Source organism: Camelus bactrianus, chromosome 18 (genome assembly GCF_048773025.1).
Source record: "Camelus bactrianus isolate YW-2024 breed Bactrian camel chromosome 18, ASM4877302v1, whole genome shotgun sequence".
Classification (NCBI taxonomy): domain Eukaryota; kingdom Metazoa; phylum Chordata; class Mammalia; order Artiodactyla; family Camelidae; genus Camelus; species Camelus bactrianus.
In genome coordinates, this window is record NC_133556.1 from 17,506,086 (window position 1) to 17,520,278 (window position 14,193).

Consider the following 14,193-nt stretch of genomic DNA (forward strand, 5'->3'; position numbering starts at 1 on the left):
AAAATAAGCTCACTTAATCCTCACCACAAACCTATGGAGTAGGGACTATTTTTGTGTCCATTTTACAGCTGGGGAAGCTGAGACACAGAGAGATCATCTTGTTAATGTTCTTGTGGCTGATAAATGCAGAGCTGAGATTCAAACCTGAGCAGACACAGCTGCAGGGTTTGCTTGCTTGAATGTTATGCGAAAGGTAGAGACAGAACTTGGAGAAAGATCAGCTCTGGGGGCTGCAGGATAGAGAAGCATGAAAGAGAAACCCAAGGATTCTGGTCTTGAGATTGGCGGCACAATGCTGGTGGTCTGGAAATGAGTGGGCTGGGAAAGGGAGCTGCATTGTGAGGAGAAGGCGAGGGGGAAGTCAGTGATGGAGGAATGGATGGATTTGAGAAGTGTGATGCAAAGCTTAGTGAGTGGCTATTGCAGAGGCTTTGGAGACAGACAGATGCTGGTTGGAGTATCTGTTTTGCTGTCTCTTTGCACGTTTCAACATCAATCCAATGGGTTTAACAACAGTACCTACCTCAAATGTTAGGATTAAGTGAGACAAATAAGAGAAGTTCCCGGCACATTGTTTGGCACATGGCGGAGGGTCTAGTGAATGTGAATCCTCCTCACAAGGATTTGGATGATCAGGGTTGCCCAGGATCCTGGCTGTAAACTGGGAGTGTTGATATGAATATTTATTGGATGCCAGCCTGCTGGGTCCAGCTGCGCAGCCTTCAAGCAAAGGCACTCTGAGGTCCCACGCACCAGTACCTTGCAGGGAGCAGACCTAGATGGTGTGGGGTGGGGGTCCTTCCAGGGGTCAGGCGCCCACTTCTCTCCTCCAGCTCTCTGGCCTTTGCAGAAAGCTTTTCACTTGGTGTCCAGAGCAGACGTCCAGCTAGTTAAGCCCCTGGGACCTTTCTCCCCATCCCTGATCAACTCCGCGGATGCCCTGTCTTTGGCAAACTCCTAGTTCCCAGGGCTGCAGGCTGTTGCTTCTTCCATTTCAGAGTATTCATCACCTATTTGCTCCATCTCTCAGATCCTTCCCTCTCCAAGGATGCCTGCAGCCTCTTTCCCCAAAGTGTGGGTTGAGATCATTTGACCTGACACGTGGCCGCTGTATTAGAGAGAAATATTAGTGAGAAGGTTTTTTCCCCTTTCCAGTTCTCCTGATTAAGCCAAGCGAAGCGTCTTCTTTGGTGCTAGAATATCTTAACATCTTTCTAACGTTCCAGTTATATCCTTTTTACAAATAGCAGGCAGCCGGCCTTTGGCTTAGAACAGGCAGCAGCTAGAATACGGCATAATTGTGTTGTTCTTACTGTATTTATTTTCCCAGTTACCATTTGCTTATGGCAAGCCATTCCCATTTTCTTTTTGTAGCAGTGATATAAAGTTCACTTTCGAGATATATTTATTGAAGTAAAAAGCAAGTCAATTGAAAGAGGAACATTAAATAAATAATGGCCGATGTGGTATGCAGATATGAAACACTTCACAAGGGCTGAAGGGCTGTTTCGGGTTTGGCAAATGCAGGCAGAAAGAGGAAATCAGTCAAATTAGGAAGCAGAGGCTTGGCTATAAATGCAGGCTTTGTTCTTCAGCACCTAAGACACTCTCCTCGAGCCTCTGTTTCCTCACCTGCCAGAATATGGATCATAATTCCTACCCTACGTGGGGTGCTTTTAAAGATCCGATGAGATAATTCGATGTATGTGTGTAATTTGCATGCAACGACTCTCAAACGTCAAACAAAATAAAGTGTTACTAGTCTGCGCTCTCCTGTAAAATTCGCTGTGTGTGAGGGTGCGGGCAAGGGCCTGGCTTCCCAGCACTTTGAGCCTGTAGCGGGGATGAAGTCTGGGCAGTCACATACCCTCTCTTGCCTCAGTTTCCTCCTCAGTAAAATGGGACTACTACTGGGAGGATTAAATAATGCAATATGTATGGTGCTAGACTACGACCTGGCACCTAGCAATGTCAGGTAAGCATGGGCTCCTATGATGGTAACTCTACCCCCTTGAGTGACTAGAGCCTGAAGGGGGAAGCTCTTTGGAAGGGTGATTGCTGGTGTGCACCACAAGCAATCCAGGAGTCACTGCTGGCAGAGGTGACATTGATCGCTCATGCTTTTTTTTTTTTTTTTTTAATTTATTTTTGTTTGTTTGTTGGGGGGGAGGGGAAGTAATTAGGTATTTATTTATTTATTTTTAATGGAGGTACTGGGGATTGAACCCAGGACCTCAGGCATGCTGAGCATGTGCTCTACCACTGAGTTTTACCCTCCCTGCCCCTGCTCACACTATCTGATATTCAAAACATTCAATAATCAATATTCAAAATATTCAAATGTCCTTCCATTTTCTCCTCCCAGTGCTCTCGGAGACTGTGCAAAGTGCACTGCCCCTCTACCCCCCACCAATAAAGAATAGCTCTTATTTGGCTCCTCTCTTCCTGCAAGCATGCCGGCTATGGACTGAATGGTGTTCCTCCCCACCATCCAGATTCACGAGTTGAAGCCCTAACCCTCGATGTGACGATATTTGGAGATGGAGCCTTTGGGAGGAAATTAGGGTTAGATGAGGTCATGGAGGTGGGGCTCTTGTAGTGGAGTTAGTGGTTCCGCCATGTGAGGACACAGTGAGAAGGCGGCCGTCTGCAAGCCAGGAAGAGAGCCCTCACTGTGAACCAGATCTTCTGGCATCTGGATCTTAGACTTTCTGGCCTCCAGAACACTGAGAAATAAATGTCTGTTGTTTAAGTCACCCTGATCTATAGTATTTGTTACAGCAGCCCCAACTAAGACAATGCTCACTCTACCTAGAGTTCATCTGAAAAGTAATATCTATCTGTAATTTACAGTGTGCTAGTCATTTTACACATGACATTTCATTTAAGCCCCACAGCTCTATGGAGGAGAATACTGCACCATGTTTCACTGTACAGATGGGAAGACTGAGGCTTGAAGCTTAAGTGGGCTTGCCCAAGGTCACAGAGCTCCTGGGTGCTGAAGCTGAGTTTTTGGACACATACTGGCCCCCAGTAGATTCCAGGGATTCAGATGGGGGACAGACCGACTCTGACATTGGAGGGCGTACCTCACTGGCCTCAAGAGGTAAAGGAGGATCCTTCCCAGTGGCTCGAGTGTGGATGAGCAAAGCAAGCTCAGCTTCCAGTGCAGACATGAGGTAGTTTGAGGGCTGGGCAGTGAGTCTGTGCAGGAAATACCCAGAAGAAATCAAACAGCCCAGCTTGTTTGGTTACGACAAGGCAAAACCTTTAATACATGAGTGCTTATTACATTAGCTGCTTCGGGGCTCTGACATCTTTGATTTCTGGTCATGTTGTTCTAACACGGAAAGGTGAATGCCTCCCTCAGGGCTGCCTGGGCGGTGGGTGTCCCGAGGCTTTGTATGAATGGACAATGGGAACAGCTGTGCACACACCTGGGGATTCAGGGATCCCCCACCAGCCACCTTTTAAGTCCTCTTCCAAGGAGGGAAGAATGTGGAGGTCCTTCCAGTAAAGAAGGAAGAAAGGAAAACATCTGGCACAGATACACAGAGAAATAAATGACGTCATGGGATTGGCTTGAAAAGTTGGGGAAGGATGGAGGGGTTCGGACGGAGGGCGAGGGGCCAAGTTTGGGAGAGGACTGAGTCCATTTGGTTTCATTCTTTGTAAAAAGTAATACCATCACGAGGACCATGCCATGCAACCTCAGAGACGCCTCTGTCCACATCCCCCGAGGCTGTGCTGGGGCCGAGGGCAGAGGGCAGAGGGCAGAGGTCAGTTCAGACGGGCGTGGTGCGCCTGTTGGCCGGATTATTATGCAACGACTCTTTGAACTCTTTGGGCGTGGAATTGTGGAACTGTAGAAAAGCGTGGTCCCGGTCGGAGTTGAGGAGGGTCCCCATGGTGATCTTTGAGGGGTCCCGGGAGAGGGTGAACATGGAGATGTCAGTGGACGGGATGGTGTGGAAGCCTTTGCTGATGGGGGACAGGTCTCGGGATCTGGGCTCTGTGGAGCGGGAACTTGACCGCCTCCGGAATCTATACCTGTAGGGTGGAAGGCGAGCAAAGGTAGATTTCTTCAGGAGCTCCGAGTGGGATTTGGCACGCAACTGCTGATGTTTTTCTATGTAGATGTGCACGGCGACTACTCCTACAATTTCCGCGATGATAAAAGAGAAGGCTCCAAAATAAAAGGACCAGCCGTAGGAGTAGCTCTTTTTGGAGTCGCGCTGCCCAGGGTCTCCAGCATTGGCTGATATATAAACTATGATGCCAATGATGTTGCTTAACCCTAAGAGAAGGGGAAAGAAAAACGCATCTTTTAGAAGCCTCAGAGGTAACTGTCACTTTTAGGCTTGAAATAGTTATTGAAAAAAATGTGGAGGTAGCAGGGAGAGAATGGATTTATGGCCAGGAAATCCAACCGCTGAGCTCTTCTTGGAGGGTCTGTCTCTTGGGAAATGAAGAATTCTGTTGCTGCTCCCCAGCGGGGGGAAGCCTCCAGCGAAAGAATACACCTTACTCCTAAGGCAAGTGCAGCAGAACTCAGAATGAGTGCATTTTCCCTGAGAAGCAGTTTGTTCCATCACAGCTTGATCTTCAGCACTAAGTCACAAGGATGGTCAAATGAGCGAGATACAGATCCCTGCCTTTGAGTTCCTCACCATCAGGAGGAGAAACTGACATGTAAATGTAATTATAGCAAAATACAGTAAGGGCTGTACCAGAGACACGTATAAAATGGCTGAGGACCAGAGAGAGAGCGAGCGGCTGAGCCACCTTGCTCCGAAGACAAGGTGGCATGTGAGCTGGGTGCTGAACGTTGACGAGGGCTGAGCCGGGCAATGGAAGGGAATTGACTGGGGAGTTGAGAATGACTTGCTAGCAAGAGTTCTAGCTTGGATGATGGGGAGGTTGGTGGCATCTGGAGCTCAAATAAGAAGCAGCAGAGGGAACAGGTTTAGAGAAGAGGAGAGAGTGGATACATTGAGTGGGACGTGCTTACGGAGAGTCTGAATGCAGCTGTTCAGTGGACGTTTTTGAGTCTTGGGCTACAGTTTGGGGAACTAATGAGCCCATGGGGGAGGTGCATTAATTAGCATTCTACGTCTTTTGAGGTTTATTTATTTATTTGCTATTTTTTTAATTTTTAAAATTTTTTTAATGGAGGTATTTGGAATTGAACCTAGGACCTTATGCATACTAAGTACCACTCCACCACTGAACTATATGCTCCCCTTTCTAATTCTTTTTATCTGCACAGGATATGGCAATGCTTTAGATTAGCTGTTGTTTGAGCCGCAGGAACTGGGGAACCTGAAGCCGTTGTCCCCAGTGGCCAAGGTCTGCGGACTTAGTGTCCCCACATACTAACTGGAAAGAGCTGCCCAGTCGGTTGCAGAGAGATTGATTCTCTAGGGAGTAGTAAGAAGAAACAGTAGAACCTGAGGGCCTGGAGGTTGCCCACTCACTTAATTGCTCCAAAGGTGGAATGTCTCTTTGGGTCCCTTTGCTTGAAGGGCCTCCTCTGGGCCTTGAGACCAATAATGACTTGGGGAGGCTGGGACCGTAGCTAGCATCTCCTTGCCTCTGAGTTCAGGCCACCTGTAGGGTAGTTCTAAAGGGAAGCTATCCCAGCACCAGTTAGTAAATAACCATCTCCAGTGGCCTCCTGAGTACCCTCTCCATTCCCTGAATGCCCCATACTCTTCCTGGGGAATCCCCAAGATCTCCCCATGGTCCAGCAACCAAAGGGTTAAATCTTGGTGTAGCAAGGGCCACCAGACTATGTTCCAGTGCTACCATTCTGATCGGCTGGTGCACATGCATTAAGGGGAATTCATATTTTGAATATGATCTCCGGTCATACTCCATCTAGGAGTCTAGAGCCCCTGGAGGGCAGGGCCAGGGTCTGCTTCTTCCCTGTCTCCTCTCCCCATCACCCAATGTAGGCATCTAGCAGGCAGGCAGTGAGTTCTAATCACTGAGCTATTTCTTACTATGGGGGTTGACCCAGACTGCCGTGTGTCAGGCTGCAGGAAACCAAAGGCTAAAAAAATGGCTCGTCTTTCTGGAGTGTCAGTTTGGCTTGAAGATGAGCAGGGAAGACACAGTCTTTTATATTAAAATGAACATGGATATAATAAGGAGGAGAGAGCAGAATTCACATGAATTTTTAAGTATAGATGGGAGGCAGACTTCAAAGACATTTCAGCTCGCTGAAGGCGGCTTCTAGTGATGCCCCCTGATTCCTCAGGGCCAGGTTTTCGCTCTCCTTTGCCCTCAGGGAAACTTTGGTGGCAAAGTTTGAGAAGCCCCGGAAGGAAGTCTTGCTGGAAAAAAGACAAAAGAAGTGCAAAGAAAGGCTCAGATGCCAGACCAGGTTGAAGAAGGCAGCAAGCCAAGTTGCCACTTGCTTCTAGGACATGGATTATGTGCCGGGCACTGTGTAAAGTCTTAACATACACTCTTTCAATTAATCAGTGCAATAGGCTCACTTTAAAAAAAAAAAAAAAAAAAAGCCTCTCTTTTAAAGATGAGGAAACTGGGGCGCAGAGAACATAGCTAACTTCCCAAGTCAACACAGCTGGAAAATGGCGGAGGTGGGATTTGAACCCAAGACTGTCTCTTAGCCATGGGTGGATTAGATTTCAGTCACAAAGCTGAGGAAAGAACAAGACGTAAGTTGGCCATCACTTTCTCCCGGCCACCAGACTGTAAGCTCCCTGAGGGCAGACCTAAGCTAGTTTTATTCATTGCTATGGACCCACCTCTTTGCCCAAAGCCTGACCCATGGCGAGAGCACGGTGTCTATTTGCTGAATTGAGTCCGCATGAGAATTAAATGGTACAGAGTATATAACAGCAATGACTATGCATGGAGCGTTACTGCATGCTAGACCAGTTCTAAGCACTTTCCGTATACCAGCTCACTGAATCCTCTAAACAGCCGTAAAGGGGTAGAGTCATTATTATCCCCCTTTTGCAGATGAGGAAACTGAGGCACAGAGTAACCAAGCGACTTGCCCCAGGTTGTCCAGATGGGATGTGGTAGAGTCAAGATTTGTACCAGGCAGCCTGCTTCCAGCACCCATGATCTTACGCATAATGCCTGGTGCCTGGCACATAGTAGGTGCTCACTGAAGGGCTGTTGATTGCTTGCCTGAAGTCACGGAACCTTAGAATAAATAGCTGAGCAAAAAAGAGCTTTAGAGAATGCTGAGTCCTCCCAAACTTTCATTTTATGGGTAGAAACACTGAGGCTCCCAGTGTCCTCAGGGAGACCAGGGGTGGGAGATATCTAAGATTAGACCCCCAGCTTCTGGCTTCTCCTCGGGCTTTGCTGCCGCCCTCGTGTTTCCCAGTTCCCGTGCGTCTAATCGACCTGTCATCTCTCACAACAGCCCCTTGTGAGAAGAAGGTTGCTGGTGACACACTCTTCCCTAACAATCCCCTTGGGGGACAAAATAATGATCTTCTCTTGTTTAGGAAACCCTCATGTCAGCACAACACAGCATCCTCTGGGTCAGTCAGAGCCCAGGAGGTCTGGACGGGCCACCAGCTAGTCCTTAAAGCAACGCAAGTCCCTGGGTTTACCAGTTGTTACCATCTGTCCCCTTGGAGCCAACTAAAATCCACCACCAAAGATGGTGGCTTTCTCCCTGGTCTGTTGCTCGAGTTGGTTCCCAGAGACTCAGAGCTGAATGCAGCCCACCTTCCCCCTTTCCCAGAAGGGGACACAGTCAGGAAGAAAGCTAAGCAAGACGTTGGAGGGGGCCGGGATGCCGGGCTTCCAATTTCGGAACTATGTCATGTTTCTTTGCCACTGCTAGAAAATAGTATTGTGCTTTTCATGTTCAATCTCCTTCCAACAACCCTATGAAATAGGTACCATTATTAATTCCCATTTTACAGTTGAGGAAACCAAATTTTGGGGAGTTGGTAACATTCCCAAGGCCCAGCAGGTGGACCCAGAATTCAAATCCAGGAGGGTAAGCCCCTCTTACTCGCCATTTCAGACTCCTCCCCACTGTTTCTACCCCAGTAAATATTCTGTCATCATAGGTCAAAGTTTGGAGGTCATCACCAGTCAAGCTTCCTCCTCTCCCACCCCCAGCTTGTTCTTTGCGTCTCTAAATCATTTCATCCAGATGGCATTAACTGAGGGCTGGGGTAGGAAGAGATTGTAAGGAGATGGAGGAGTGGAAACTCGGAGGAAACAGAGCAAGATGAGGAGGGCGGAGGAGGGACGGAGATGAAGGGAGGAGAGAGGAGGCGGAAATAGGACTGGTTCCCGGAGACTGTCTCTCATCCTCCTTGCCACCCTGTGCCACCTTCTGGTCAGGGATGCTCTTCATAATAAGGTCTTCCCTGAGAGCTTCTGGGGCTGCTGGAAAAATTGGACTCCTTTAAAACACACTGATCCCATATCTCAGGTCACACATTACACAGACCATACTTGCCCCCATCCACTGTGTGTAAATATAATATAAAAAAAATAATATAATATAATGTGTACACACACACATACACTTTCTTATTAATCATTCTCTCTTTCCCTCTCTGAGCTGACCTAGGTACCCTATCTCCTCCTCATCTTCCCTTCATGCAACCTCAGCTGTCAGGGTCTTTAGTTCTAATGGAAGTCTTTGGTTTTCATTTTTAACACACAAGTTGACCATTTTCTTGCTCTATTCCCTGGAGGAAAAGCATTGATTTGTCCTTGGGGCCCTGGCTTGGGTTTGGTGTCTGTAAAGTGCTGGGGGCTCGGGCCAGATGCTCACCTGCAGAGACAAAAAAGATGCCGGCGCTGAGGATAACATTGTGTCTGCTGCGGTGGAACTCGCTGGCCGCCACGCAGAGCCCGCCGAAAAAGAGCAGTGTGACGCTGAGGATGGGGAAGACGCTGGAGGCCCTCACAGCCCCTGCGGAGAGAAGGAGAGAGGGTTCCACCTGCACCCCAGCTGGCCCCAGGAGCCACCCTCCACTGGCGTTGGGGTGCCTGGCTGGAGGACAGCACGTGAGCAGGAGGACGGAGCTGGCATCTGACAGAGGTGGAGGCCAGTTGGCTGGCTCAGGGCTCTGTGCTTGGGGTTAATGCTCTGTAGTCACCATCTTGAAATTCTTAATAATTTAACTTTGACTTTGCGTTTTGTGTCAGTCTGATGGGCCAGTGGAGCACGTGCCGGGGTGGGGCTCGGAGCCTTGACTCACGTGGCATCCCACCACCTACCCCCCTCCCCTCTCCTTGGGATGGGTCCTCAGCTGCCCACCCGTCTCCCCAACCAGTGAACCACTGCCACCCCTGGCTCCTGGCAGGGGTCTGGGCTTGGATACAGCGAGAATCAGAGTTGAGTGCAAGCCCCAGGCAACTGCAAGTGTTCCTAGGCCTATGACATAACATAGTAAATAAAAGGCACCATGACTGGAGGGAGAGAGAGACGGCAGAAGAAGGGAAAAGCTGTTTTGCCAGCATTTTGAACCGGGAGCCTGGGATTTTCATTTCGCACCGAACTCTGTAAGTGATGTAGCCGGCTGGGCATCGGGGACCTCCCTTTAGATCACGAGCTGCTCACTGAAGTGCAGTCTTTCCCCCCACAGCACCTACATTTGCATAGCTCTGAGTCTGGCAGTACCCCTTTGATACCCATTTAAGTCACTGAATAAGCAAATGAATTTGGTTATCCATTCAACATTTATTGGGCATCTACCAAGTGCCAGGCACTGTGCAGGGTCCTGGGGTACTCTCGGAAATGTTTAACCACCACAAGGGTGCAGGCACTGCCTTTTCAAGCAGAGGGATGCTGGCTGAGGGCTCTGTGTTAACTCTTCTGCTGCTGGATCACAGAGAAGCCCCAAAGTTCTGGAGGGAGGGCCCTTCAGATGGGATCTCAGTATTGACCCAACCAGTGTAAGAGTCTTTCCTGGGATGCCCAGGCCAGAATATCAGTAGGATCAATTCTGTGCTCACTCAGGACAAAAGAGCTAAGGTCCTGTCCTTCGGGGGCTTACATTCTCATAGAGATGATGGGCAGAAACTCCTCCCTAATTTGCAGGACCCTGTGCAGAATGAAAATGCAAGTCCTTTTGTCCCCAAATTATTAAGAATTTCAAGATGGCACGGTAACTAGACTTATCATGGTGATCATTTTGAAATGTTTAGAAATATCAAATCACTGTGTTGTGTAACAGGAACTGACATAGTGTTGCAGGTCAATTACACTTCAAAAACAAACAAATGCGTAGAAAAAGAGATCGGATTTGTGGTTATCAATTGGCAGGGCCTGGGGGAGGGAGGGGATTTCGACAAAAGTGGTCAAAAGATACAAACTTCCAGTTATAAGAGAACTAAGTCCTAGGGATGTAACGTACGACGTGAGAAAGCTAATTAACACTGCTGTATATTAGGTATCAAAGTGAAGAGAGTAAATCCTAAGCATTCTCATCACAAGGAGAAACATTTTTTTCTATGTCTTTAATTTTGTGTCTGTATGAGATGAAGGAAGGTCACTAAACTTACTGGGGTCATCACTTCATGATGTGTGTAAGTCAGGTCATTATGCTGCGCACCTCAAACTTACACAGTGTTGTGTGTCAGTTATGTCTCAGTAAAACTGGAAATAAAAATAAAATAAAGGATGATCATCAAAGGCAAATTTTAGAAAAAGAGTTTCAAGATGGTGAATGCAGAGCATGGAGCCAGGGGTGGGGCCCTTGGAGGGCAGGGCTGGTGTGGTCGAAAGGTCTGTAAGAACCCAGGCGTGAGCTGACCGTGGCTTTGGACTGGGGTGGCGGGTGGGTGGTGAGAGGTGTCGGGTTCAGGGTATATTTTGAAGGTAAAGCCAACAGAATTGGCGGTGGAATGTGAGCGAAAGAGGTGTTGAGAATGACTCTCAGGCTTCGTGCTTAGGCACCGAGCCAAGGGTGGCATCTTTAAAGACAGAGGAGCGGTGGGGGTGGTGTCGCAGGAGGGGTCACTCGTTGACTTGTGGCCGAGGGATGTTTGAAGCTCAGTGTTCAGAACTTTACGCCCCTGTGTTTGTTGTGCGTTTTCCTGCTGGTCCAGCTCCAGCCCTTTCTATTGCTACTGCGTGGTGATGCTCACACACCGAATTCAGAGTTCTTTACACACGTCAGGACTAGGTTTGGGGTTGGGGGTGGGGTTTTGTTTTGTTTTTGTTTTAGTGGGAAAAGTTTTCTGCAAGTTCTGCTGGTAGCTGGATGTGACAATGGGGATTGCCTGGGAGGGCGGATGGAGGAGAACTGGGGTGAGGGGCTGCGGGCACCCAGCGGTAAGGTTCTCTTCATGAAGAGAGGAAGATGAGAGTTCTAGCTTTTACTTAAGGAGGGCCACCTCAGGTCACCCGACATTGAGGTTAGGTCTGGGCAGACCAGGGTCCCAGTCACTGTCCCTGCTGTGATCGTGAAGTTTTGGGAAGGTCTTCAAACTGCCTAGAAACCTTGATGGGAGAAGTGAGGTGTTGGGGAGGGGTCCTGGCCACCCTGACCCACAGAGGACTGTGATTAGGTCGGCCCCCATCCTGGTTTCAGGCAGGTCAGTCACTGCCCAGGAGCCCTGGCCCAGCCCTGCTTGCCCTGCGCTGCCCTGCAGACCTCAGCTTCCACCAGCCTTGCAGGAGACGGGGCTGGCCCCTGGTTTCTTTAACCCCCAAGTCAAGGGGGGATCCCCGGGAAATAGGCTTGGAGTCTTGGGTGGGCACATCTGCGTGGCTATGGGCGTAGTTTTATTTATAACATCTAAATATTTACACAAATGACCTAAGGGTTTCCCTTTGAACCTTGGCCCCGGGCCCCACAAATATTAGGAGTGGTTTCAGGCACTAGTTAGGAACTTTGAACAAATCGTTAAAGCCATCGTCTGCATTGTGTACTTGATAAGAATTGCTCAAATAGTCAATGGGATGAGTGCGGGTGATTAAAGGAGAGCATCTCAAACATATTTTTTAATTTCCAAGTATGATTAAAGTATGACTATGCCTGAAGGAGGTGATCCGAACGTTGGAAGCCCCTGAATTGTGTAGGTTGTGTGTATTTGAAATGTGTGGCGATGAGATGGGAGAATGTGGCTCCGTCCCATGTGGTGCAGGAACCATCGGGCAGCCAACTGGTGGCCAGACCCCAACTCTACCCTACAAACGAGAAAAGAGTAAGTTCTGTAAACTTGGGCTACAGGTGTTGGCCTCAGACAAAACGTGTTCTGCCATTTTTCTCTAAGTCAGCTGGAGTCTACAGTGAATTCATTATTTCCCAATGATCAAAAAGGTTTTTGTTTGGCTTCAGGACAAATTGGTTTGACTGTCTTCCTTCTGCTTCTCCCTCCCAATCTACCTGAGGCTAAGTCTTAGGGGTGGGGAGGGAAACTTATTCCAGTTAATTCCACCATCAGTGTCTTAGCAGGGCTTGGCCAAGTCCAGTGCTATACTGGGGCAGTCTCTGTTCAACAGGACCTGTGGATGATTAAACCTTCTGCTATAGGTTTAAGCTCTAGCCTCCCCAACAGCACACGAGAAAAAGGAAATAGCAGAAAAAATCAATGTGCAGAATCCCATCCCATTAGGTTGTGGTCCGGAGACCCTGCTGGAATGTGACCCTGGCCCCATGTGACTGGGTCAGGGATTCCAAAATTCCCAGCAGGACATTCCTGTGCTCAGTAAATTCCTTAATTAACCTTGGCCTGATTCTGTGGCTGAGGGTTAGGACCTCCCACCTTCCCAGGGAGGAGAAATAGATTTTGTCAGAAAAGCAATGGACCTCTTGGAAGAATTTAAAATCAGTTCCGCAAGCTGTGAAATAGAAGTCACAGTTCTGTACGAACATCCGAAGAGGAAAGACAAACAGAAACTATGGGCACTCTGGTAAAACCCCACTGGGGATGAGTTTAAAATCATTCTCTTTTGAGGAGGTCCATGTAAGCTGTGTCATCCACCAAACTTCGGTTAAAGCTACACCTCTAAACGTGGCCTCTGCTCCCCGCATCAGATCTTTTTGAGCTGCTCGGCATTTGGATAAATCCTAGTGAATGGGTAAGGACTGAAAAAAGAGAAATAATATGTTTATGTTTTAAAAATTAGCTTAAAAGTGACTGTTCCTTTCAAATTGACCGCCTGCACCACTTACGCTGTTGTGTGATTAAAGGCTCACATTCAGACCCGCAGCCCATTTGCAGACCAGCAGACATGAGTAGAGCTAAAAATGATTTTAATTGTAAAAACACTCTTCTTGAGCTGTGAGTGATAAGCATCATCCAAATAGCACAATCTCTTGAAGTTTTTATTTACAATAGAAGTTTAAAAAAAAAAAAAACCTTACATTTAAAATTTCCTAACAGCAGATCAGTCAATGCCTTAGAATTCTCTCCTGTCTTTTTTTTTTTTTTAACACTTTTGTTTGTTTGTTTTGGGAGAGAGGTAATTAGGTTTATTTATTTATTTAATTTAATGGAAGTGCTGGGGATGGAACCCATGACCTCATGTATGCTAAGCACAGACTCTACCACTGAGCTATACCCTCCCCACTAGAATTTTCCTTTTGAGTAAAGTTGACACCTCCCTGTTGAAGAAATTCCATTTCGTTAAGGGGGTGGGTATTGCTCAGTGGTAGAGAGCATGCTTAGCATGCACAAGGTCCTGAGTTCCATCCCCAATACCCCCACTTAAAAAAAATCACACACAAAAAATTACATTAAATCTAATCAACTATACTTCAATAAAAAATTTTTTTAAAAAGTGCAAAGCGGGACCAGAAAAAAAAAAGAAACTGCATTAAATCCCAAATTCTCTCTGTGCCTGCATCAGTGTCCGGCGCATGGCTGCAACTGGCTGTGGCTGTTGCTCATAGCATGTCACAGAACAGAACCCACACGTGTGGCTTCACGACTACAGGCTGGCCCCGGGCTAAGTGTACTGTGCATCAGCTTATTTAATCATCATGACCCTGCCAGATGGATCATCCTCTTCATTTTCGACAATCAGGAAGGCAAGAGATGAGAGGTTAAGCAACTTGGCCCAGGTCCAACCCCGCTCGTAGGGCATCAGGTTGACCAGAATCCAGAGCCCTTGCTCTAAGCCAGCACCCTCTGCTGCCTCCCACGTGCTGCGTTTGTGACAGTTCCATGTCATATCCGGGTTACTGACCTTGGGACAAGCTAGTGAGGAGACACTGGCCCTGC

General features: G+C 47.9%; 1 protein-coding gene across 1 annotated transcript in view; it reads right to left on the bottom strand.

Moving 5' to 3' along the window:
• Positions 1-3,628: 3,628 nt before the first annotated feature.
• Positions 3,629-14,193, bottom strand: part of CACNG3 (calcium voltage-gated channel auxiliary subunit gamma 3) — a 75,270-nt gene continuing 64,705 nt past the window's right edge. Inside the window, exons 3-4 of the mRNA XM_010961006.2 lie at positions 8,789-8,929; positions 3,629-4,297 (exon numbers count right to left, since the gene is read on the bottom strand). Coding sequence (XP_010959308.1) covers positions 3,786-4,297; positions 8,789-8,929 — 653 coding nt within the window. The 3' untranslated portion in view covers positions 3,629-3,785. The remainder of the gene's footprint in view (positions 4,298-8,788; positions 8,930-14,193) is intronic.